Source organism: Arachis ipaensis, chromosome B5 (genome assembly GCF_059453495.1).
Source record: "Arachis ipaensis isolate K30076 ecotype BB chromosome B5, ASM5945349v1, whole genome shotgun sequence".
Taxonomy (NCBI): Eukaryota; Viridiplantae; Streptophyta; class Magnoliopsida; order Fabales; family Fabaceae; genus Arachis; species Arachis ipaensis.
Window position 1 is genome coordinate 25137174 of NC_142440.1, and position 26962 is coordinate 25164135.

General features: G+C 36.5%; 3 protein-coding genes across 7 annotated transcripts; 2 read left to right on the forward strand and 1 right to left on the reverse strand.

Moving 5' to 3' along the window:
* Window positions 1-881: 881 nt before the first annotated feature.
* On the forward strand, window positions 882-4929 carry LOC107643350 (putative BOI-related E3 ubiquitin-protein ligase 3). Of its 4 annotated transcripts, XM_088489014.1 has the most exons (6): window positions 882-1130; window positions 1244-1290; window positions 2391-2567; window positions 2774-2875; window positions 3479-3840; window positions 4147-4929. In XM_088489014.1, the coding sequence occupies exons 5-6, from the start codon at window positions 3538-3540 to the stop codon at window positions 4696-4698; spliced, it is 855 nt and encodes a 284-aa protein (XP_088345140.1). In that variant the 5' UTR covers window positions 882-1130; window positions 1244-1290; window positions 2391-2567; window positions 2774-2875; window positions 3479-3537; the 3' UTR covers window positions 4699-4929. The 4 variants fall into 4 exon arrangements, with proteins under 4 accessions (XP_088345140.1, XP_016202450.1, XP_088345139.1 ...); XM_016346964.3 differs by lacking the exon at window positions 2774-2875 and having other exon boundaries at window positions 889-1130; XM_088489013.1 differs by lacking the exon at window positions 2774-2875 and having other exon boundaries at window positions 910-1130; window positions 4150-4929.
* Window positions 4930-6059: 1130 nt separating this feature from the next.
* LOC107640387 (DNA (cytosine-5)-methyltransferase DRM2-like) lies at window positions 6060-10138 on the reverse strand. 2 transcript variants are annotated; one of them, XM_088488305.1, is made up of 10 exons: window positions 10090-10138; window positions 9750-9916; window positions 9553-9654; window positions 9272-9377; window positions 9122-9171; window positions 8548-8670; window positions 7852-7948; window positions 7586-7713; window positions 6777-7484; window positions 6060-6606 (listed from the first exon to the last, which is right to left on the reverse strand). In XM_088488305.1, the coding sequence occupies exons 2-10, from the start codon at window positions 9750-9752 to the stop codon at window positions 6181-6183; spliced, it is 1743 nt and encodes a 580-aa protein (XP_088344431.1). In that variant the 5' UTR covers window positions 9753-9916; window positions 10090-10138; the 3' UTR covers window positions 6060-6180. The 2 variants fall into 2 exon arrangements, with proteins under 2 accessions (XP_088344431.1, XP_020979056.1); XM_021123397.2 differs by having other exon boundaries at window positions 9750-10108.
* Window positions 10139-24329: 14191 nt separating this feature from the next.
* Window positions 24330-26438, forward strand: LOC107640388 (uncharacterized). Its single transcript, XM_016343912.1, has 3 exons — window positions 24330-25296; window positions 25373-25904; window positions 25961-26438. The coding sequence occupies exons 1-3, from the start codon at window positions 24330-24332 to the stop codon at window positions 26436-26438; spliced, it is 1977 nt and encodes a 658-aa protein (XP_016199398.1).
* Window positions 26439-26962: the final 524 nt, after the last annotated feature.

Below are 26962 nucleotides of genomic sequence, written 5' to 3' on the forward strand. Positions count from 1 at the left end.
TTTAAAATAATATAATTTATAATTATAATTAATATATATTACACACAAACAAATAAAAGAATTAAATAATTTTCCAACCATTTTAACCAAGTTACAGAAAAAATTTGGTTAATAAAGCAAAACACAATACAAAATTTGGTTCCTATACTTTTTCAACGGAATAACAATAACATTGATTTATGGTGATTGATAAGAACACGGATATAACCAAAACCAAATTCAAATTAGAAGAATAACGTAATTATGTATTTATTCTATTTTATTTTAGTGAAAAATTCATTAATTATATGGTTAGTTTTATATCTAGACGTATATCTTTTATTTAATAAATTTTCTATGTGTGTTTTTAAAACAATTATCCATTATTACATAATAAATAAATTTGTGCAAAACACGTGACTAACTTCTATTCCATTCTAATCAAAATAATTATCACTTATATTTTTTGTACATTAAAAAATTTATATCTAAACCTATGTTATATTTAAGTATATTGGTTTTTATTGTATTAAGAAAAGTAGAAAAATACCATCATTTTAAAAAGAATAGTAAATAATATTATATGTCAATACTTAAATAGTTAATACAAGAAATTAAAGAGGGACATGATTTTGTGATTAGGCAAATGTTTATGTCACGCATGACAGAGAGTACGGAGAGACTTAGCGGGATTCCGGAAATAATGCTCTCTCTCACTCTTCACTTTGTCGTATCCATTTATCAAAATTCAACAAATAAAAAATAATAAATGAATAATATTGCTTTACAATTAAAAAAAATGAAAAAAGAGAGAAAAACCTGAAATTGGTTTCGGTTTGCGTAACCAGTTTCAATTTCAATGCATTAATATTAATAAATAAATAATAATATAAAATTAAAATTATATGAATATTTTTTGGCTTATTTTCTGCAACATCCACTACTCTCTATTCTATTTCTTCTATCCATCAATCATCACACATCCACTCTCTTAAACCTTCTTTTCCAGATCTCTCTCTCTTCTTCTTTTCCGTGATCCTTTTGGTCCATCGTTCTCTCTCGATGTCTATCAACTTGATCCTTTTCTCTTTCTAGAGGAATTTCCTTTTCTTCTTTCTTTCGGCCCTATTTCAAAGCATTTCATTCTCCAGGTATTAATCGCTTGCTATTTGTGCTGTTAATTCGTATTTTCTTGTTATAAAGTTTTGTTCTTTTCGGGTTGTGGTGTCTGATTTTGAGTATTTTACAATTGATTGCATTGCAGATTTTGTTTTTCCACCCAGGAGCTCAACAAAGTTCGTGAAACTCGAGGTAAACATGAATTTCATACTTAGTTCTTTGTCCAACCATTAAGTTTGATTTTTCATGGAAATTTTTATTTTTATTTTTTTTTTTGTTTTTTAATCTGCGTTGATTGTGATTGTGTTTTTATATTTAGGAACAAGATATGATTTTGTTATTGTTATTCATTCATCTTATGTTTCCCATCCTATGTTGTCTAATTAACATCATGCGTTGGCAATTCCTCAGAGAGCTTCTTGTGCTCAGATTTTAATGTATATCTGGTTTATCTGGAAGTCTAGAGTTTCCATTTCCAATTCTTCACCTGACTTTATGATTAAAAAAAAATGAGAAGCATTGAGGGGTGTTTCAATTTCTAATTTTCTGTGTGTAACCTTTATCATGTTCTCTTAGCATATTGAATGGGGTTTAGCTGAGTTTCAATCCATTTTAGTTTCTGGGTACTCAACATGCTATTGTACTACTTTTATGCTTTTAAATTTTCCCTTGATTGGAATTTGGCATATCTAATTAGTGCACATTTGTATCAGAAAACCTGCTAAATATTGTTTCTGCATAAAAATAAATAAATAAATAAATTTCCTTGCTTCTTATTATGATTCTTTAAAGGGAATGTTAGGCCCTTCTTTCTTGGATTTCGTTTTTGGTTGGACCTTGGAGGAACCCTAAGGGTTAGCTGCTTTGCGCTTTGTAGTTGTTAATATCTGGTGTTTTACTCTTAAACTTGTAGCTGCGAGAATGTCAGCATTTATCTGAGAATCTGTATGATAAATTATATGAAAGTGAAGATATATATGGCCAGCATTTGATATTCATATTGCTTCTGAAGAATTGCATCTTATTATTTTTGCAACCAACCAAACTTTTTTTTGTTTATTGAACTTCAAGTAACTGCTTTGAAACTCCTATTTATCAATTTTTAGAAGCTAGTGTATCGCTTTGTGAGCTGAAGCTTCATTGGAACATCAACTACCCCACACTTCTCAAGATATATAATTTAAATTGTTGTGGTGATATCATTGTTTTGGTGGTTCTTGGATATTTGTTGTTTACTTTTTCTTATCCTTTCAATTTGATGTTGTGTTTGACATTTTTTCTTGTTCGAGTAGGTATTTTTTGGTAGCTTCAACAAAGAAACCTAAAGCTACATAAGTTGAGTTAGGAAAGGGAAGTTTCTGGTATAATGTTGGGGGGCAACAATGGTAACCCGCTTCCTGTTTTCCTGGACGAGACTCAATTTCGATATCAAACAAATCCAGCAAATCAATTGCAGTTGTTTGGAAACTGTGAGTTCTCTTCTCCTTTTGGTTTTGTAGTGATATGATTGCTAGTTAGACGTTATACATTGCGTCTATTCTTTGTTTTGTTCAACTTATTTGTCCGGTTAACTAATTTTGAAGTTACATAACATCACTTTATTTTCCTGGATTTTTAGTCAAGAGCTACTTTACATATTTTTATTTTGAACTTTCTATGGTTCTGTCCCTTTCAGTCTTATCTGCCCCAAGTATGGTAACATTACCATTTTTTGTTGAATGTGGATGGACCGATGGAGGAGTGCAATGTTATGGCTTTTGAACTTGTCCTGTTTAGTGTATGTATGCATATTTTTCTTCTTGCATTGCAAGTATGCATTCCCGATGCTGTAGAACGTGATCAAGATTGTTTCTTGTACTTATCCTGGTCTCCTTTCTTATATATTTTGATGTTTAAATATTAGAATATAGATTGCTTTTATAACAGGTGATTGTCTTTGCTGCTGTTATTGTGATATTCTTATTTTATGTTGCTGAAATTAGGAACTATTTCTTCTTCCTTTTTTTTTCTTTCGAAATTTTGATAGTTGTCCAGTTCCTTGAGTTTTTGATTTTGAAATTATATATAAAATAACATTATTAGTACGGAGAGGATAAGAATGCAAAAAACATGGATAAGAGATTGTACAAAAGCCAAAAATGAGAAATCCCTCAAAAAAAGATCATGTGCTTTGCACCAAATGAAAGCTAAGCACCTACTCTTTTCAACAAGACTTGTCCTAAAAATTTGTCATTGAAGGTGTGAGAATTATGATTTAATCTAAGGTAGCAAACAAAGTATTCCAAATAGCTGCTTAATTAATTATACTTCCTTTAATAATTCTTGTATTCTAGAGTTCTACCTTGTCAGACTAGTGATGAAAGTGCAAACTCTGTTGCAGTACAAGCTGGATGCAGTGTTGATCCAGTTAATTACTTTGGAAATGAGCATATCAGTCCCATGATTCAGCCAAACAAAAGAAGCAGGGAAATGGAAGATATCTCGAAGCAGAAAAGGCTTCAGATTTCCTTAAATTACAATGTCTGCCAAGATGATGCTGATCGATCGGCAAGCATTCCGAATCCTAATCCTGTGTCAACAGGATTAAGGCTTTCATATGATGACGACGAGCGCAACTCATCTGTCACTTCCGCAAGTGGAAGCATGAATGCTGCACCCTCTATCTTGCTGTCACTCGGTGATAATATCAGAAGCGAGCTTGATAGGCAGCAAGAAGAGTTAGACCAATATATTAAACTTCAGGTAATATATCTTCGCAGGATTTTGTTTCCCCTAGATAATGTTGGTTGTTAATGTCATTAGGGTTATTGTGATCCATGTTTATGATATTTGTATCCTTCAGGAAGTTATGGATGATTATCCTACTCTACATCAAAAGGGAGAAATACACACATTATTCACTTTCATCTTTGATGCTTTCGTGCTTTTCTTATGAAATTGCCACTAGTATCATGTTTTTTAATATATCATTGTGCTATTATTTGGGCTGAATTTTCTCCTTTTGGTTATTTTGTGCTGTTCTGAGTTTTCATATTCCTCTCTGGACAGAAGGAACAATTGTCAAAAGGAGTGAGGGACATGAAGCAAAAACACATGGCTTCTCTCCTTACTTCGATTGAAAAAGGCGTTACTAAGAAGCTAAAGGAGAAAGATATAGAGATTGATAACATGAACAGAAAAAATAGGGAGCTAGCAGATAGAATAAAACAGGTGGCTATGGAAGCGCAAAACTGGCACTACAGAGCCAAGTACAACGAGTCAATTGTCAATGTGTTAAAAAACAATCTCCAGCAGGCAATATCTCAAGGAGTTGAACAAGGAAAGGAAGGATTCGGAGACAGCGAAATTGACGACACTGCTTCCTACATAGATCCTAATAACCTCTTCAGCGTTGCAGGCGCGCAGCATATGAAATCCACTTACAAGAATTACCAAGGCATGGAGAACCTGAGTTGCCGAGCGTGCAAGGCGAAGGAGGTTTGCATGTTGTTGATGCCTTGTAGGCACCTGTGCTTGTGTAAGGACTGTGATGGATTTATCAATGTTTGTCCTGTTTGCCAATTGATTAAGACTGGAAGTGTGGAGGTATATCTCTCATAAGTCATAACTCGCAAAATGGAAGTACTTAAAAAGAAAAAAAGAATCACTGTTCTCTCTGTGTGAAAAAGTTCATCATAATGTTCAAGTTAAAAAGTACTTGTCACCTAAAAAAAAATGAACTACTTCAAGGGATAGTTCTATACACTTGTGTTAATAACACTACTACATATGCTCCTTGTACCAAAAGCCTATTTCTATGTAGACTTTTTTTCACCATGGAGCTTCACCTAATTGCTGATGAGCTGCATCAATTGTTACAATGATTATGAACAGTGAAATAGGGGAAAGGTAAATGAGTCCTGAGGCTGACATTACTTGTTGAATAATTAAAATAAAAAAGGAAGTAATATTTGTAAGTCTTTCTTAACAAAGAAAATTACAGTTTTTTTTTTTTTTGAAAAAATAGAATTAGCTTTGTTTTTTTAAAGGATTAGCTATTTCCAACCAATACTTTGATTAGTATTTTCTAACTGTCAACCGAATTCGTAATGTTGTATGTTACCTAATAATAACCTATCCCGCTTTTAAATTTAATAAATGGTGGTCACCAACTACACAATTAAAAAGAAACTGAACTACATATTGTTGGTAAAATCTTGTGGAAGTCTTTGCAATTTGCGTAGGCTAGGATTGCTGAGCTGATGCATCTGTGTCAAAATCACAAGTCTGACTCTAACAACTCAAGCATTATCTTCAAGGCAAGCCAGGATATGTGATGAACTCACTTGAACTGTTATATTTGTCTATATGTGTGATGTAAATTCGTCCTTAGTTTGTTTTATACTATTTAGAATTGTGTAGAGCTTTTTGACAAAGTCTTAGACTTGGATGTTCATTACTGTTATGCCATGTCAAATTATAAATTACTCATTGTAAGGAGGCTTAGCTTTGATTTTCAATCAATGAAATTGGCTGCTGTTGACTAACAAATAAAATAATAAAAATAATTTAGTTAAAGAGCGCCTTAAAAATATTGGTTAAAGAGTGAAAGAGAAAAGTTTTTATTTTCTCAATGTAAGCAATGTATTAAAAAAAAATTTGAAAAAATAACATGAATTTAATTTTTGATGTACTGTCAATAAAATCAGTTTTATACGTGCATCTAGTTATATAATGCCACTTCAGCAAAAATAATTATTTTTTACAATAATCGTGTAAATAGTCATAAAAAACGGATATTATTGAACAATTGTATACAATATTTTATATTATCAGTGCATCAAAATTAAAACTCAAATAATATTTAATTTATATTTGCTATCAACATTTTTCGCCCATAATATCCTAAACAAGACCTAAGAAAAGGGTGAAGAAGAAATTGTATGTTAGAACAAAGATCTAATAAAATATGCGTAGCCATAGTGCTGAAAGAATCATGTCCCATATAAAACTGAAATGTAATAGTAGTCTTAATATTCAAGTAACTTTCACCCTCCTTTAAGTGGGAATCCCCTCTTTTTCCACTATCAAAAGCACAACACATTATCGTTGTGCTTGCATTACTTCATTAACAATCCTATAATATTCATAAAAGAGTGAGGAATGCTCCCCATCCAAGCCATCTCTACTGACTCTGTTACTACCAGAAAGGTTGTTACATGGGCTCCCACCAATGACAAGGTCAAACCCACCAAAACGGTTTATCCAATGGCTTATATGCTCTGAAGTCACCCTTTGTACATCTTCAACCTCAAATAGGTTACCCCTTTGTTCTGTCTGTTCCCACCAACAGCGAAGGATGTTTCTGTTGACTTCAGATATTTCCGCGGACACTACATTCTTGAGCTTTATTCCTAATCTATGAAGAGCAACTTCAGCACCTCCAATGCCAGAGAAGAGGGACAGAACATTAACGCCATTTGGATATTGATCCTTCAATACTGAAAGATGATAGGCAACTGTGTCAACCTGAAAACCAATTCCATTTGTTTCCACTGAATTAGTTAGTCATAAAACACCAACCTCTCCTAGATAAAAGACAAAGGTTTAGGGGAAAACATTTTTAGTTATTATAATGGCAAAACATTTTTTATGACAAGCTAAAGTTAAGTGCGTGAGAGGGTATAACACGAAGAAACCTGAAAGGCATTCCCAAGTGCTTTGTATCTATCTGTTCTGCTGATTCCTCCACCTCTAGTGTGATCCTTTGGGAATCCCAGCAGCATCTCATATTCATCAGGTTCAAGGGTTGCCACCTTGTTTTTCCCAACCCAAACCAAGTTCCACTTTTTACACAGTTTAAGCACAGTGTCTTGGACATTTGGAGGAGGAGTTTCAGCACCACACTCTTCAAGGTCTCTTCTTATTTTCTCTGTCACTGTGGCAGCTCCAATGCTTGTTAGAAGGCAATTGAGCTGTGTTCTTCGATCCCATTTAGGCCACCACTTTCTGGTGGTAGGCAAAGCCTCTTGGACAGTGAGGGGTTGGATAGGAAGCAATGGGAAACGGTTTTCAGTGGGGAGATTATGGATATACCCTCTTTTTCTTGTTGAAGCACAAAATAATTTTGAATCAACAAACTCTGGCTGAATCCCATATAGAAAATTTGAGATTTTATTCCAAACTCCTACAGGAGCAATAGCGACGTTTTCATAATAAAAGTATGGTGGACCTGCTAGTTTATCTGGGATCTTTCTTACAACCCTGGGATAGAGTCCTTTTGCTATGCTAAATCCATTTGTTGGGATAGATAGTTCTATCTCCTCCATGTCAATTTCTAAAGGCTTCTTTTGGCTTGTCCTGCACATTCTGCTTTTCTTTTTCCCATTATAGTAGTGATCTCTTGACTGGCATAGAAGAAGGCATAGACCTCATGTCAGAAAACTGCATGCATTACTTACAAGTAGAAACATCAATGATTAATTTGATAAGTTTATAAGCCTCAAACCCTTTTATGCACATGAAGAGAGGTATCATGTATCCTGTTAGGTCGATCTTGAAGATGAGACTCAATTTCCTTTTCTAATTGAGCAGCACAAATGAAATCTGCAAGGTCACTGAGATCTGCTCCAGGACCTGGCAGTGCCAAATGTTACAATAACAATTCAAGAATCAATATTAAACAAATATTGTGAAGAATGGCCAAGCTATTGAAAAAATAAACAAAACTCAAACATGCTAATTACTCATACAAAGATAGCAGAGTACATGTACCGCATTTGTCTATAGCTATCAAAGCTTCCTTGAAAGGGTATCCCATATTCACAAGTATTGACAAGGTCTCATCCTTCTCTGATGTAAAGGCATCTTCCTGCATAAGCATAACCAAGATTTATATATCTAGTGACTGCAAACTTTTTTATCTTAATTAGCAAATGGATTATGTATCTATGTTGCGAAGTTGATTGAGTTTGAAAAGATGTAATCTTTGCCGACTCACACTTAGATGTGTCAAAATTAATTTATCAAGATTATGACAGAAAATCAAAGGTCACACTCAATTAATGAAAGACTTCATTTTTTAACTCGCTGATTCTAGTGGCAATCCAATGACATGACTAGGCTTGCTATGTATTTCGTATATCACAACTTCACGAGTGTTGACTAATTATGATCCGAGTTTTTTCATCTATTATTGTCATTTCATGTTCTATTTGAGTTACAATAAGGATATCAAGCTCAGAACCCCGAAATACTCCTAATCTGAAAGAACCCCAAGGTCTAGCTAACCTACAGAATGCACAAAAATGCATAATATCACCCCTGTTGAGTTTAATGTATAATTGAAATTGAGGTTTAAACAGAGTAAATCCAAATGAGAATACTATTTTACAAGGGATAGGCTATTGCAATTACAAGGATGGAATGAAAGTTATGTGTATCAAAGAAAATTATAGAAAAGAAATCCACCTCAATTTCAGAATCACTAATATCATAATCATCATTATCATCAGATATGTCAATTGTTGTAACACTTTTCTTAGCAAAATCACATGGTTCTCTGAAAGCTTCTCGCATAGGATCGTCGATGGTCTGCAAGCTCGAGGATTCCATTAAAAAAATTAAAATCATTGCAACCCCTGCTGCTAAAGACAATGAAATCACTTGCTGCTAAACACATATTTTTGTACTTCTACTTGACATGAGTCACGAGATAAAATAGATGATAATATCAACAAGATTATCTTCACTTCTACATACTTAACTACTTCAAAGGATCGACAAATATAAATTCACTGAATCATATATGTGAAAATTAATAAGTAGCAGTTAATGATATTTAAAACTCTGCCTATGTTTATTGCAAAGCTTTCATAGCCAGTTCCAAGTCTGGATAAAAAGAAGTTTGTGATAGGTTATCGACAGCCAATGGAAAAACTTTGTCAAACTTTATTAATTAAATAAAACGAAGTGGTTGACTTCAATAGTAAATGGATAAGATGGTGAAATAGTAGGCAATTGACAGAAAGTAGTGTTTTCTCACAGCTGCAAGTGTTAGTAGAGTCTCCAGAATGTTTTCCTCATTGTCTTCTCCTACAACAGTTCGAAACAAAAATAAAGTTGATACCATTCAGATGCAAGGCGGAGTAAGAGTAATGCTTTCCAAATATGTGAAATGAGAATGCACAACAACCATCTTCCTCAATAGCTTTGATCACTTCCTCTACGGAAAACCCCATTCCCAAAAAGTGATGAATCAGCTTGCTGTTCTTGGCACTTGAACAAGTTGAACCACTCTCCTAAACAGAACATTGAATACATCCACCACATTATAGCAACAAGACTGAGAAATATGAAATACGAAACATGAAATTTGAAATTAATATTATGACATGTGGATTAATATTAAACAAGACTTTATACTTGTGTGATCTTAGCAAGTCTATTTGTAACACATTTGGACGCAGGATTTACCTCCACACTGTGTACATTGCTCTCTTGAGGCATGCCAAATACCTCAAGGTCGTCATCACTGTCCCAATCATATTGATTCCTTGAGCTTGAACCTTGTGAATGCTACAAAAATAAATAAATAAATTCAATAGCACAAATAAACACAACTGAAACTCTAAATTGGTAAGCGTAGATTTAGAAAGGGAACATGAACATACCATGAGTTTGAAGCTAAGAAGAAGAAGAAGAAGACGAAGAGTCAACCAATTTTGCAGAACTAGTTTCAAAATCCAAACACTACAGCTGTCACATTAAGGCTATGTTTGGTTGAGGAAGAAAATTTTCCGTGAAAATAATAAAAATTTTCAGTCCAACCAGACATACCCTAAAATGTATCAGAAAACACAATCGTTACTTTTTCTTGAAGCAGTTGAATGAAAATAGCGCAATGTAACAGTAAAACAATGGAAGATTAAACAAGCAAAAAATGATTGAAAAGGTAGGAACAATAGATGGAGAAAAAGCGGAGATAGAGAATGAGAGAGTAGAAAAGGTTACTACGCTAACACGGCGGTGGAATCAGGATTCAGAAGGAATGTGGTGTGTGTATTACCGTACTGTGTACGTGAGTTTTCTTGAAGCAGAAGAAAAGAGAGAAAAAAAAAAATGCGTCGTTCAGTAATGAAAGTTTAGTTCATTTCAAAACATCCATAATAATTTATGGATATTAATCCCATACTTATACAAAAATGAGAGGATAAATTAATCCTTCTTTTATGTATTATTATAAAATAAATTTAATTATATAAATGTTTAACATCGGAAAAAAATATATTTTATTTTAACTTTAAATATTATGTTTTAACTAAATTCTAAATAATTAATTTATCACATCATTTCTATTTTTATAGAACTATAAAACTTGAAAAATACTTGCTAATCTTATCGTGTATTTAATTTGTTGTCCAAATCTTATTTTTATATAAATTTTCACTATATATTAGTTAAAAAAAATGATTAGAAAGATTAATTGATTTAATTCTGTTAGGAAACCAACTAGAGGAGTAGCTAATTGGAGTTAATTAGTTGAAAAAATAGGTTCATTATAGAAAAAATAAAAAATAACTTTTTACTATCTTAATTTTTTAAATTTTAAAATTAAAAATAAGAAGAAATTAATTGAATTGGCTTATATTATAGTTAGTTCCTAAATTTTTTCTAATTGATAAGTCTACTTATTTTCCTGTAAAATTGACACTCACTCTACTATCATTTTTTTTTTTTTTTTTTTGGGAAATGCCAGGGTTATTTTTAGTGAAAAATAATAATACAGAGTTCGTTATTATTAGTTTAAATATAAGACAGTATAAAAAAATATATGTCACCTAAATTTTTTTTATTTTTTATTCTTATGTTACTCCTCAGACCTCACTTTCTTTCATATCTTTTTCCTACTCCCTCAAACTCAAAAAATTCTTCTAATTTCTCAATTCTCAAATATAAAATAATAACATCATCTTCCAAACTCAAAAAATTGAAAGCTCCTTCATGGAAGCATAATTAACCTACCAAAACGACCACAAAAATCATTGATCACTTGAGATACTCCTTCATGACACCATCATCGTCTCTCTGAAGTAATGTGTTCATGTTCCTTAGCCTTAGCGATCTCCACTGATGTAGTGTCAAACATTTTCTCTCCCTCCTACTCAACTTTGTTGAGAGTGACCCTGTAATCGCTATTAATAGTGTCATTGCCAACAACGCTTCTAACAGTGGCTTTGTCGTTGACATTGACAATTCCATGTCCACTCAACATTCACTCGGCAATAACTTTTCTGTTGCCCTTGCCAATGATGGCTTTGTCGAAAATTTAGAAGAAACTACCACTAATATTATAAATTTTACACATGTAATAAGTTGAATAACATTAACACCGTTATTTTTTATATTTTACATTATTATTATTATTATTATTATTATTATTATTATTATTATTATTATTATTATTATTATAATAGTATATAAAACTGAGATTCTTATTCTTATTCTATAACATTGATTTTAAACTTTGTTGATGTACATTTGTGAAAAGAAGAAAGGCACAAAAGAAGATTAATGGAGTCTATCTTAAAAGATAATAATTTAATGCTAACAGATTTTTTTTAACTTGTTTTCATGAAACTTTATTTAGTGTGATCTTTGGTTTATGCATCTGCAGATTTTATAAAATAATTATGAAAACATGACTAATTAGATTATTAAAATATTAAAGTGGTCATGACAAAAAATTTTATTTTTACCCTTTTGTTTTTGGATTAATTGGTGTATTAATTAGATATGTGGTTGTGCTTTTGTTATTATATGTCATTGTTCATTTGGCAATTTTTGTTCTATATGTGAAACTATTTCTTTATCATTTTCTTATATATTTGAGATGAATTAAATTTTGAATCTAATTATATAAAAGTAATGAATATTACTGAAATCTTTTTATTATAATTGATGATTTAACAATATTATAATTGAATAGTTGTAAAAAAAACATGAATAAAAAAGGATTAATCTCTACGTACAAGTGATTTTGTTATACAAGTCTTACAAGTCCTCTAATTGATATTACGCTCAAACGCGCTTGTTATGCACATATGTTTCACGCGCCTCTAACAGATTTTTAATTTTTAAAAGGATTCTGTTTCCTTTTTCGAATTTCTTGCCTTCTTTTTCTCTTTCTTTATTTACGTGCTTTTCTCTCTATTCTCTTTCTTCGTTATGACTTTTTATCTGACGGAGGGTGAATTGTCTTATTCTTTTAATTGAATTGTTTTAGTTTTTGTTTAGTTATGATTCATGAATCTGGTTTTTTTTATTTTTTTATGATGGTTTTATAGTTGTATTTGCATTCTATAGTTTATGCTTGTTTTAATATGGTGTATTTTTTTGTGTATTTTGCAGCCCTTCTGTGGTGTATTTTGCAGCCCTTGCTGATTTTGGTGGCTGATTTTAATGTACACGTAACATAACTCATTTTTATATCTGCAGCAAATTTGGGTGTAAAAATGAAGATATTTGGGTGTAATACGAAGATATTTGGGTGTAAAACGAAAATATTTGGGTATATTTTTATTCTGATGAGTTCTGCATAATTCAGAACTCTTCCTCTTCCTCCTCCTCATCTTCTGCTACTTCTTCTTCTTCATCTTCTTATTTCATATTCTCATAATTCTTTTTGGGAGAAAAATCAAACAAAGAAGAAAAAATAGTTGCAAAATCAAAAGAAGAATGAGGAGAAACACGATGATGAAGATGAAACACGCGAAGAAAAAAGAGGAGAAACACAAAGAATGAGGAGAAGAAGAAGGAAGAAGAGGAGGAGGAGGAGAAACGCGAAGAAAAAATGACAGTTGTGATTTTCATCGAGGAAGAAGAAGAAGAGTCCTTCATAATGGTGAGTAGCGCGCTTTGAAAACATGAAGTGGTTGAGTAACGTGCGTGTTTTTACTCTTGAATGTGGGAGTGTAATGCGCGTGTGTTTTGTTGGACTTGTGCCAACTTATAAAACTTGTAAGCCAAAAAAGCTTGTATATGTGTAACATACCTGAATAAAAAATTGATGATTAGAAAAGAGAAATATTCATTAAAGAATAGGTAAAATTTTGGATTGAATTTCTCTAAATCGAGTAGGTTGATAAAGTGATGCAATAATCACTCAACTCATAAATAATAAAAATTATAAATTTAAAGATGATTAAAATATTATTTTATTAACTTTTTATTTTAATTTTTTTTTACAAAATTTTAATGTGTTAATTTTTAGAGTTAAGCTAATTAAATATTTTCTATAACTTCTCTTAATTGAATATGTTATTATATCTTAAGTCAAAAATACATAAAATAGGCTACTATATAAAAATATATATGAGAAATCATAATTTACATTCTAGTTTCTGAAAATTATCAAAGCATTTACCTTTTGTATTTTGGAATATGCTCCAAATTTTTACCATCAATATAACTTTTTTTAGCATAATATAACTAAGAATTTAATTTTAATGTGCTGATACATAATTTTTTAATTATATCTATTTTTGAATGGTTATTCTTATAATTAATATAAAAATAGATATTTTTACTAAAATAACAATACATAATTAGATATTTATGTAAAATAATTTTATGATGACAGTACATTAAATTAAATTCGTATAATTAAATAACTTAGTGATAAATATTATATAAAAAAGATGAGTGTATTATATATTTTAAAACAAAAAACCATTGCTCTGACAACCAAGCTGAATTGGCCACCAAATCAATCCAGTTCAGGGTTAAAATTAATGGGTAATAAATAAGTCAAAAATTAGAGAACAATCGAATAGCCGATTAAACGACTCTGATTTGTAGTAGTTAACGAGTTTAAGATAATAAAATAAAAAAAATTTAAATTATATATTTTATATATAAATTAATGAATAAAGTGACTATTAAATTATCGAGGATTTCAATCTCGAATAATTAGTCTTTGAAAAAAAATATCAATTAGGTCCTTCACAATAATAAATAGTGAACATATATGTCTTTTTTTCAATAGATAGTGCGAAATAAAATAAATTTATCTATATGTATTTTATTATCTATGTGTGTTTTGTTGGTGCCACATGAACATGAAAATAATATAGTTTTGAACTGTAAAACATTTATTATATATCTTTTAAGTTTCTATATAACATTTATCAATTGTTCTTTTTTTTTTTTTATCACAAATCCTACCAAAATAGATGAGGTTGCGTTCCAAAAGTTGTTATGTATATTACGATTTTTCATAGATAGGCACGTCACAATAGTTAATGCTATATATAAGTAGGGCTGTAAGTGAGTCGAGTTGAGTCGAGTTAGACCAAGCTCAAGCTCGGCTCACAAAAATTGAGCTTGGCTCATGACTCGACTCATTAATAATTGAGCATATATCTTAAGCTCAAGCTCGGATCACCAAAAGCTCACGAGTTGGCTCAAATTATAGAAACATAAATACGTAATTTATAATTCTATATCAATAAATTATAACTTATGTATTTTAAAAAATATTTAAAAAGATCAATTTTATATATTTCTATCTATCAAATAAATTATAAATTTTTTATTTATGTCCTACATCAAAATTATATGTAAAAAATAAATATAAAATTTTAAATAATTAAGATTATATATATATATATAATATTAAAAATATAGATTAAATGCATATAGGATATGTGTATATATATAATCGAGTCAGCTCACGAGCTAATGAGGTGAGTTTATCCAAACTCAAACTCGACTCATTTAATTTATAAGCTCAATTCCAAGTACAATCTTAGCTCACTAGCTCACGAGCTCAGCTATGGGCTGACTTGACTCACTTCCAACCCTATATATAAGTATTACCGTTAAATTTTACATGATAAATCGATAAAATAACATCATGTGTCTACGGTTTGCTATCATAAAGAATCAAATTAATATTTTTTTTCAAAAATTAATTAATTCAAAATCAAAATCTTCAAGAATCTAATTATCATTTATTCTATTCTTTTATTATATCTAAATAAATTTTAATTAAATTTTTAATCCTTTAAACTTCTAGTTATATCGATTCAATTTTTGAACCCTCAAGAATACAAAAAACGCTATGACAAAATCAAAATGAACCGAGGCGTAGAACTAAATTTAATTATTTTTTTTTACTTCTCAGCTCCGTTCATTCTAAATAATTACATTTATAATTAATTCAGATCTTCTATAAGTTTCTCAAACTATGACAAACATTTTTTCTTCCATCTAATAGAACAATTGGATGTAAATTTTTTAACTAGACTTATGTGTTGCCACTTGTTAAAAAATAAATGAACGAAACATTTGATGAAAAATAAAAATTAATATTTAAATAAAGACCACATTTCTTTATAATAGTAGTAAGATGAATTGATGATTTTTTCCCGAACATGCGATGAATGGATGATTACAACAATTTCATTCTTTAAACTTTTTTCTTTTTTTCTATTTTGTATATGGTGAGGTGGAGTTAAATGTTAAAGACTTAAAGTGATTTTTTAAGTTATATTCCAGACTTAAAATAGTTTCTTAAATTTATAATTATTTAATTTTATCTTTAAAATTATATTTTGAGATTCATAGTAATTTTTCAGCTAGTTTTCACTTAATACTGGTTATTGAAAAACTGAAGTGGCCTGCCATGCTGGCATATCAACGGTTAGCTGACATGGCAAAGTAAATTCTTTTTTTTACAATGTAGTCCTTTTTTTTCATTTTAAAACCATAAGAATAACTCCAATAAAATCAATTTTGAGTATCACTTTTGACTTCTACAGTAATTTAAATAATTTAAAATTAACACTTACATTAGATACGTATTATCTTTAAAATGATACTAGTATCAGTAAGAAGATACCGTATCATTTTAAAAAAAGATGAGTAAAATGGTGCCACATGTATAATCCATTTATTCCAGACTCGATTCCTGGGTCCCTTATCGGAGCAGCAACAACCCAATCACACAGGCCCAGGCCACCACCACGGCCCAAACCGTTCAGTGACCACAAATGCCTAACCAATATTCAAATTCAAATGCTTCCCTTATCTTAGCCAATAAAGATAAGATAACAACCACAGGCTATATAAAGGGAGCAAAAGGCTCCCTCTGGTACATTACACATTCCTAACCCCTACCTATACCTCTTAGATCCATTCTAATTTGAGCATTAGAGTGTCTTTGCAGGTACCACCCCCCTGCCGCTCTAGAGGTTCGACCCCGTCACCACCAAGGCCGGCGAATCCCTGATCCTTCCTCAATCCGTATCAGCGAAGTCCTGTACGTTGGCGCTGTCTGTGGAAACTTGCCAAGTTTTAGCGGCATGACGGAAGAACACAAAGGGCGGTTCTTAGATCATCACCATGAACCAGATCCACCGAACCCAACGCCCCTACCACGAGTCAATGATCGCCCACCGACCGACTAGAGGATAACCAGTTTTGTGGACACCCATCCGACCCAAGGCAGACAGCAACTACAAGAAGACGACTGCTAATCTAACGAGGCCAGAACAACCGATGGCTTGGGAGAAAAAGAGGTCCAAATAATTCAAGAGCTCTACCAAAGGGTATAAACCATGGAAGGCTGAGTCGCTTCAAAAGAACGATACCAACCGGAACACGCAAGCAAAGCAATCTCCAAGGGCATATCACGACAAGAAGCCATGAACGAAAGATCACCTAACTGGCACCACCACAGACGCCGAAATCGCAGCATATCCCGAGAATGCGAACGTCAACACGACGACGACGAAAGGAGGTACTAGAGAGACTCCAAGCGAAGGAGGAGCGAACACGTGATAATGGGAGCCACCCTGTTCACTGAGAAAATCCTAAGAGCCAAGTTACCGAAAGGTTTCGACAAACCAACCGACACGAAGTACGACGACACTAAAGACCCACATGAACACCTAATGGCCTTTGAGGTCAGGATGAACCTAGAAGGAGCTGCCGACACAGTTTAGTGTAGGGCCTTTCCGGTAACCCTAGCTGGCCCAGCAATCAAGTGGTTTAACACCCTCTCGTATGGCTCGATAGCCAGTTTCGACAACGTCTCCAGGAAGTTCATGACATAATTCACCATTAGAATCACAAAAGCGAAACACTCGATCAGCCTACTCGGAGTCATACAATGACCGGATGAACCCACAAGGAAGTACCTAGACTGATTCAACGACAAATGATTGATGGTTGACGGGCTTACAAACTCAGTGGCCAGTCTATGTCTGAGCAATGGGCTAGTGAATGAGGATTTTCAGAAACAACTCACCCGGTCTGGACAATGCATGAATTCTAGAATATGGCAAGGGAATACATAAACGACGAAGAGGTAAGCCAAGTCGTGGCAGCCAATAAACGGCACCACGAAGCCACCTGGTGCCCAAAGAAATCCCAAAAGAGCATTTCAAATCCATCAACCCAACCAGCCACCTAGGGTGGGGAAGTTCACGAACTACACCTTCCAGCCGGCCCCAATCACAGAGATCTACCACCAGATAGCAGCGTGAGGCATCCTCCTGGGAGCCAGAAAACTAAAGGAGCGAACAAGTAGTGACAAAAGCCTGTACTGTGATTATCACAGAGGATATGGACACAGGACTCAAGATTGCTTTGACCTTAAAGATGCCCTCAAACAAGCCATTTGAGACGACAAACTCTCCGAGTTTGCCAAAATTATTCGAGAGCCCAGGAAGGACGCAATCTCGAAATGGTGAGGCCGATGCACCAGGAAAGCCCGGAGACCAACCCAACGATAATAATAAATGTTATCACTGGGAAAGACACATTTAAAAAATTCAAATCTGCACTGAAGAAGGATCTTCGAGTGCTAGCCGTAAAAAACAAAAAAAGAGCCCCCTCCCTCTTGACAACAATAATGTTCTCCCCTGATGATTGCCAGAATAGCACTTCGGCAGAAAACGCCCCTTTTGTCATCTTAGCCAAAGTCAGAACCGGGTTAGTAAAACATATACTGGTAGACACCGGAGCCAACTCCAACATCTTCTTCAAAGAAGCCTTCAACAAGGTAGGACTCCGAAATGAAAATCTAGAAAGCTACCGTAATAGGGTAACCGGACTCGAAGCAACTTCCTCAAGCCAGACAGATTTATAGTACTGCCAGTCACCATCGGAACTAGAAGCCAGAAGAAGACCACACTCTCTGAGTTCGTGGTCCTAAAGGATTCTACGGCCTATAACATCATCCTCAACAGAAAGACAATCAACAACCTCTCCGCCGGCATATTTACTAAATTCCTAATCATGAAGTTCCTAGCGGATGACGAAACAATAGCAACCATACACGGCGAAAGGAAAGTTGCAGTGGAGTACGACAACACCATTCTAGCCCTCTGAAAACGATCCCGAGATGCGGCAGGAATCTTCCTAGCCAACCTGGACGCCCAACAAGTCGGCCAACCCAGACCAGAATTGGAAGGAGACATGGAACAACTACAGATAGGGCCAACCAAGGATGAGTTCACCTTCATTAACAAGAACCTACCCTTTAACTTTAAAGTAAACTCACGGAACTCCTTAAACAAAACAGAAACCTTTTTGCCTTTACTCCTGCCAACATTCCAGAAATAGACCCAGATATGATGTCTCACCATTTAGCCGTAGACCCAAAGGCCAAATCAGTTGCCCAAAGGAGAAGGAAGATGTCTGTTGAACAAGCAATTGGGGTCAAAAATCATGTCAAGAGCCTGCTTGAAGGAGGCTTCATTCGGGAACTCTCGTACGCAACTTGGCTGGCCAATGTCGTGTTGGTAAAAAGGCAGACGACAAATGGCAAATGTGCGTCGACTACATGGACTTGAACAAAGCCTGCCCAAAGGACACCTTTCCCCTACTAAACATCGATGGACTGGTGGACACCGCCTTAGGACACCAATATCTTATCTTCATGGATGCGTACTTGGGATACAACCAGATCCCTGTGCACAAGCCGAATAAAGAGAAAACAGCGTTTGTAACCACTGAAGGCACTTATTCTTACAGAGTCATGTCCTGCGTGCTAAAAAACACCAGAGCCACCTATCAAAGGCTCATCACGAAAATCTTAAAAGATCTCTCTGGAATCAAACTGGAGGTTTACATTGACGATATACTGGCCAAAACAGAAATAGGCGAAGAACTCATTGTCGATCTCAAAGTTATACTAAGCATCCTGAGGAGGCATCGGATGCCCCTCAACTCGGCCAAATGCGCATTTAGAATGGAGGCTGGAAAATTCCTGGGCTTCATGATCACTCAATGAGGAGTAGAGGCAAACCCAAAAAAATGTCGGGCCACCCTCGAGATGACCAGCCCTGCAAATCTCAAGGACGTTCCAAGGATGATCGAACGACTCGCCGCCCTCTCATGCTTCCACGGACCCTCGGTCCAAAGAGTCATCCCTTTTTTCAAACTAATGAAAAAGGGCATAAATTTTAAGTGGGAACTTGAATGCGAAGAGGCCTTCCAATACTTCAAAAAGGTTCTAGCAGAACCTCCCTGCTCTCAAAACCCAAAGCGGGAGAAACGTTGTACCTTTACCTATCCATAACGGAAGATGCATTAGCAGTAATCTAGGAAGACGAATAAAAAACACAAGGGCCGATATACTTCATAAGTAAAGTTCTCTAGAATACCAAAAGACGTTATTCCAGACTCGAAAAACTCCATGCACTGCTCACGGCATCCTGACAGCTCCGACAATATTTCCAGGGCCACCCTAACACGGTCTGGACTGACCAGGCCATCAAGCAAGTCCTCCAGAAACCAGGCCTATCGGGGTGAATGCTTTCCTGGTCAGTGGAACTCTCCCAGTATGAAATTCAATTTGAACCCAGAAACGCGATTAAAGCTCAGGCCATGGCAAATTTCATCGTGGAGATGTCCCCTAAAAATAAAGCTCTTGAACAATGGAAACTCCATGTTGACGGCTCGTTAAATAACAACTCTGACAGAGCAGGGATAATATTGGAAAATGAGAACAGGATCACAATCGAGCAATTAATTCGATATGACTTTCTGATTTCTAACAATCAAGTAGAGTATGAAGCCCTCCTAGATGGACTAACATTGGCCAACGAGATCAGTGCAAGAACACTGGAGGTCTACAGCGATTCTCAGATAGTCAGTTCACAAATAAACAGAAATTACCAAAAACGAGACGCTCTGCTGCAACAATACCTATCCAAGTTTAAGGAGTTGATCACCAAATTTGACCTGGTGTCTATTCGGCACATTTCCAGAGAAAGGAACGCAAGAGCCGACTTACTCTCAAAGCTGGCGAGCACCAAGTCAGTCTCAAGAAACCGCTTACTAGTCTAAGAGGTCATCAAAGAACCCTCCGTCGCGACCACACCCTCGACAAACCTGACCTTGACCAATCAAAACTCATGGACCTTCCCAATCCTCATGTACCTCACAAACGGGGAACTGCCCGAGGACCCAAAGGAAGCTATAGGTGAAGCAGGAGGCTGCAAAATACACCACGATAGTGGGACAGTTGTACAAATGAAGAATGTTCCAACCCCTCCTTAAGTGCATAAAACCCGACGAAACGGACTACATACTTCACAAGATTCACGAAGGATGCTGCGGATGTCAGGGGAAAAACCTTGGCTCAGAAAGTCATCCGAGCCGAATACTTCTGGCCCACGATCATTAAAGATGCTCTCCGGTTGGTCAAAAGCTGCAAGCAGTGCTAAGTGCATGCCGACCTCCACTAGGCAGCCCCTCACCAACTCAGTACGATATCGACAGACCACCCCTTCAAAACTTGGGGAACTGACCTCGTAGGACTTTTTCCCATGGCTCCCAGACAACTCAGATTTCTCATCGTAGCCATCAACTACTACACAAAGTGGATTGAGGCCGAAGCACTGGCCGCAATCAAGGCCAGCCAATGCCGAAAAGTTTTTTGGAAACAAGTCATAACCCAATTCAGAATCCCAAAAGTTGTGATCTCAGATAATGGGACCCCGTTCACTGACAGACATTTTAGAAAATTCCTAGAGGGACTCGACATCTCACAGAAGTTCAGCTCGGTTGAACACCCATAGACTAACGGCCAAGTAGAAACGGCCAACAAAATCATCCTAAAAGGGCTCAAGAAAAGCCTACACAAACCCAAAGGATTGTATGGTGACGAGCTCAATTTAGTTCTCTGGTCATACCAAACATTACCACAAACCAGGAATGGAGAGACCCCTTTAGGCTAACATACAGTTTAGAGGCCGTCATCCACGTAGAAATCAGGGAACATAGCCCTCGAAGGACCATAGGAGGTCACGAAGAAACAGCGAAATGAGGTTTCGTAGACGAGGCTAGGAGTATAGCCCACCTGCAAGAACTCTCCTTGAAGCAAAGGATAAGTCTACGGTACAACCAAAATGTCGTGAAGTGAGATTTCAAGCAAGTGGACCTGGTTTTATGACAAAACGATATCGGCCCCTCGACACCCGGAGAAGGAAAACTAACTCCCAAATGGGAAGGACCCTACCAGGTTAAATCCATAATCGAGAAAGGGAGCCTACAAACTGTAGCGACTCAACGACACTGAGATACCCTAGTCGTGCAACGCCGTAGACATTTGCCGCTACTACCCATTGACAGACCTTCCCGAGATGACAACTTAGGTTTTTTCTTTTTAGCTTTAATTCTTTTATCTCATATCTTTTATTAATTATTAAGTTCATGGTGTTTTCTTTTCTGGGCACTCTTTCCTACCCAAACACAATGGGAGGTTTTAACGAGGCCTAAGTCTTTAATACAAAGTTTATTTAAAATAAAATTTCCTTTTGAATTTTTAACATTTTTACTCGAACAGATAGTATGAACAAACACGGCTACCACCGGGGCACAATTAACCCCGAGGCCAACGAAACAGATATCTCAAGAAACTAGCAACACGTACAAATTCATCCTGCCAAGATGCCTAAAACACAATTCATAACAAAACGACCAAAACAAGACAACAAAGACGTTCAAGTCACCGACTAAACGGCTTAAAAACAAAAAGAAATTGTTGCATCAAAAAACAAGCAATATATATGCCGAACAGATGGCTTACAAACTTATAAGATAAAGACAAACAAAATTATTCTAAATCCACGATCGCCCCATCCCTCACGGTCTAGAAGACCCCTATGACTAACACGTTAACATCGGGTGCCAACACCCGAACCTGAGCCTTCAAAACCTCCTCCGTTGTAGAGATCGTGTCTTTTGCATCAGTAAGCAAACCTTCATTCTCCTTATTTAGCATGGCAATCTCAATCTTTAAAGTTTCCACATTGGCAAACAGGGAAGCGACTCTCAACTCAGCATCGGATGCCCATTTTCGCTCCCGAGACACTTGGGAAAAAAGCAAAGTTTTCAACTCGGAGAGACGGAGGATCTCCGAACCAGAATCCTCACCATCCTTCACAGGCTTCAACCGAGCAGCCTTCAATGCCCCCAACTGCTCCTTCAACCTACCAGATTTTGCTTGGGATTAGCAAAGCATGCCATCCAAAAGAGCCACTTGAGACAGCAATATTGACTCCACCTTCATAATGATAGCAGCCAAGCGAAGGATAGCGTGGTATAGGACTTCGCCTGACCGGCAACGTCACAATCATGGAAGAAGTCCTTAGTGCCTGGCAGGAGGTGTTGATCGATGAAATAGGCCCCTCCTCTTCCATGTTCTCCCTGCTACTCACCTCAATTGTTCTCTTCCGCTTCTTACTATATTCTGGAATAGGAACCTCTACGACCTCAACATTGACCCCGGCAGCAGCCGCCTCACCCGCATGATCTTGTTTGGGCATAAAGGTTTAAATTAGTCCCTACGTGTTGCGCATAATTCTGTTTTAGTCCTTAAGGTTTAAAATATCCTATTTGAATCCAAAAAAGTTTCATTTAGTTTCAATGTAGTCCTACCGTGAGGTCAAAATTAAATAATTAACGAAATGTCCTACATGACAGCAATATAAGAACAAGGTCGATAATCTGGAGAATAAGTACAAGTACAAGCTCTAGAGGTACAAAATCAACCGTGGATACATCAATACATTTATTTATCATTCTCTTTAGTTCTATAGAAATATTTCATTTAAATTGTAAGAAAAATAATAAATAAATACATTGATGCATCCACGGTTAATTTTGTGCCTTTGGAACTTGTACTTATTCTTCAGATTATCCATCTTATTCTTATACTGCTGTCATGTAGGATATTTCGTTAATTATTTAATTTTGACCTCACGGTGGGACTACATTGAAGCTAACTGAAACTGTTTTGGATTCAGATAGGACAATTTAAACTTTAAAGACTAAAACAAGATTACACCCAAACGTAAGGACTAATTTACTACTTTACCCTTGTATTTATTTAATTTAAATATAAAAAAAATCTCACCTCACACTAGCTACATATATATAATTGTGATTCGTGACAGTGGCTTTTTTACCTAAATGCGCATCTAAAAAACATTAATTCCCAAAATGCGCATGGCTGGAAATGTTTCTGTAAATGCGCATTGCCATTTTGTGGCCTCTGCCCGTGAAATAGAAATGAACTCTATTTCAATTATGGTGCCCACGAAATGGGCAATCCATGTCATGCCAACCACACACGAAATGGCTATCCCATTTCCATGAGGGCAGCAGCGAAATGGAAGGAGGAACTCAGAGCAGGCATCAGCGAAATGGGTGTACGGCTGAGTTCAGAATCCATGTCTCCTGTACCGCACACGAAATATCACAAATTTGTGTGTACTGCACACGAATTGGGACAACGGCTAGGCTATAAAAACCCTTTGCCAGCAGAAGTAAAGCCACATTTCTCACTCTCACTTCTTCTACCCTTCCTTCTTCTCCGAAAATTCCACTCTCACAGGAGATACTTTCACTAATTTTTGGGTGTCATAATGGCATCTGAATATATTTATGTGGTCATATATCCTAACGGTGAAATTTCGTATATAGCTGAGGGAGTGACCTTTATGTGTGACGACCCACTTTGGATAATGATTTCCCCACAGTCGTGTCTGCAACAACTTAAAAATATGATTCTGATGAACACTGGGCTGATTGAAAAAAAGGAGATCAGTACGCTCATTTACAGGATGTCCGTTGCTGTAGCAAGTTCGTTTACATATCAGAAAATACATATTAAATCTGACCAGCACGTGTCGATGATGTTTTCATATCATCGTAGTATCAGAAGCATCTATTCGATGGAACTCTGCGTGAAGCTCCAAGATGTGGGGGGCAGCTCATCTAGTTCGAATAACGTGGAGGAAGTGCGAAATTCTGGTGCTGGTGAAGGCATTCTATTTTTGGACATAGGTAGGGGTCATAGTCCGTCTTTTAATGCCTTCGTGGCCCCCGCCCAAAATACAGAAACACCTGACCGACGTCCCTTCCCGAATGTCCATGTTGCGTATCCGGAAGGAATGGCCGACGGGTTGGCTGACTCATCTGAGGAAGACGAGATTGAGAATGATAGTGGAGAGGAAGCAGAGGTTGTTCCGGAAACCCAACTGGTTCAGGGAAAAAGGGTCATCCCAAGTGTTGTTGAACCGATCAATGTTGCAAGGGTCGGAGCTCTTTCCAGCGGCACCCCCGACCATTACCTGCACCTCAGTCTTGGTCCAATGAACTCGACAAATGCGGAGGACATACCCAGCAACTATGGTTTGACCGGTGAAATGGAGCTAGAGGTTGGCCTGAAATTCCTGACTAAGGATGCAGCAATGCTTGCTGTTAAGAACTACAACATCCGTCGAAGTGCAGAATTCAAAGTAGTGGAGTCAGATCATACTAGGTATGTTTGTCGATGCAAACTTTTTGGTGACCAATGTTCCTGGATGGTGAGGGTTGCGAAGACGAGGGCGTCCAGATTTTGGGAAGTTCGAAAATACCAAGGGCCTCACACTTGTTTGGCGTCTGCGACTTCGCAAGATCATGCTCAACTGGATTCAAATGTCATATGCCAGCACATATTCCCCATGGTTCAAGCAGACGCAACCATTTGCATAAAAGTGTTACAGGGGTCCGTGGAGTCGGCATACGGATACAAGGTGTCTTACAAAAAGGTTTGGCTAGCGAAACAAAAGGCAATAGCGAGAATCTATGGAGACTGGGATGATTCTTATAACCAGTTACAGAGATACTTCAATGCGTTGCAAACCTTTGTTCCAGGTAAGCCTATCTATCGGATTGCATACTAGTTTTGTAATAGTTTTCATGCTCTTACGAATTTGCAATTTCGTCATAGGGACAATTGTTGACCTACAAACCCGACCATACTATGCGGACAACACCCTCGATCGTGAAAGCGTCATGTTTCATCAAGTATTCTGGTCATTCCTATCGTGTGTCGAGGCATTCAAGCACTGCAAACTTCTAGTTTCGGTTGATGGAACACACCTGTATGGTAAGTACACGGGTACCTTGTTGATGGGAATAGCACAGAACGGAAACAACAACATTCTTCCCATAGCTTTCGCGCTAGTGGAACGGGAGAACACAGATGCATGGTACTTCTTTCTGACCAACTTAAGGAGATATGTGGCTACGCAACCAGATGTTCTACTGATCTCTGACAGGCATGCTACCATAAAGGCTGCGCTGGAGCGAGAGGGTTGTGGCTGGGAATACAATGTTTACTGTGCCCGACACATTGCGTCCAATTTCGCAACAAACTTCAAGAGTAAAGAAGCCAAAAGACATCTTGTTAGCGCGGCATACTCGAAGACCCAAGAGCAGGCACAATACTACCTAGAGTTAATCGGCAGGCAGAAGCACAGGTTTCATGTGGCCAGATCTTTTCACAGTTCTTGCAAAAGGCAATACTTGCCAACAGGGAGGGAATCACGCAGATGCTTGTCATATCACACGACAGGGCGACGTCGATCTTCACCGTCGATGAGATAGCCAGCGTAGGGTCTCAATCCAGATTCAGAGTATACCTCCGGCAAAGACGGTGTGACTGCGGCTACTTCCAGGTATTGCACTACCCATGTGCCCACGCGCTTACAGCATGTGCCCATGCCAGGCTTGATTGGCAGTCTTATGTCGACGATGTCTATCGGGTCGAAAATGTGTTCCGGGTATATCAGATGGAGTTTCCCCCATTGCCTGATGAGGAAGTGTGGCCACCCCACGAAGGACAACTTCTCCGTTCTAATCCCCACCTGCGACGATCGATGGATGGCCGACCTGTGTCGACAAGAATTCGTAACGAGATGGACGACGTAGAGCCTGACCCGGGAAAGCGATGTGGAATTTGCAGGCAACCAGGACATACTAGGAGACATTGTCCTCATGTCACTGGCACTTAGCGGCGTGGCTGGGTCGGAGATTGAGTGTTGTTATATTTTCAGTTTACTTAAATTCTCGTTTCTAGTCGGTGTCATGTTATATGTTTTAGGATTAAAAAGATGAATGCAGTATTTTCTTTTCTTGTCAAATGATCACACACGTTTGCAACCAGTACAACATGGACATTAACAACACCGAATTTAAAACATAACAACACAGATAACCGTAAAAAGTTACAACCACGAAGTCCGACACACTAAAACATAAAAAATTACAAACGAAGGAAAAAATACAACCATCGGACGATAACAACTCACCTTAAAACCATAACGTGAACTAGTGATGGTGTCCACCATGTCCCAACCTCCCACCTGTACCACATGAAGGTGCTCGAGTGTCGCGGCGGGGACGTCCTGCCTGTGCCTCCTCCCCCACATCATCAGCCCCCGCATACGATAAACGACGGCCCTCTAACAACGATGGCTCGAACGGGCGCATCTGGGATCCGGCCGTGTCACCTACAGAAACAGATCTCCTCCTTCCG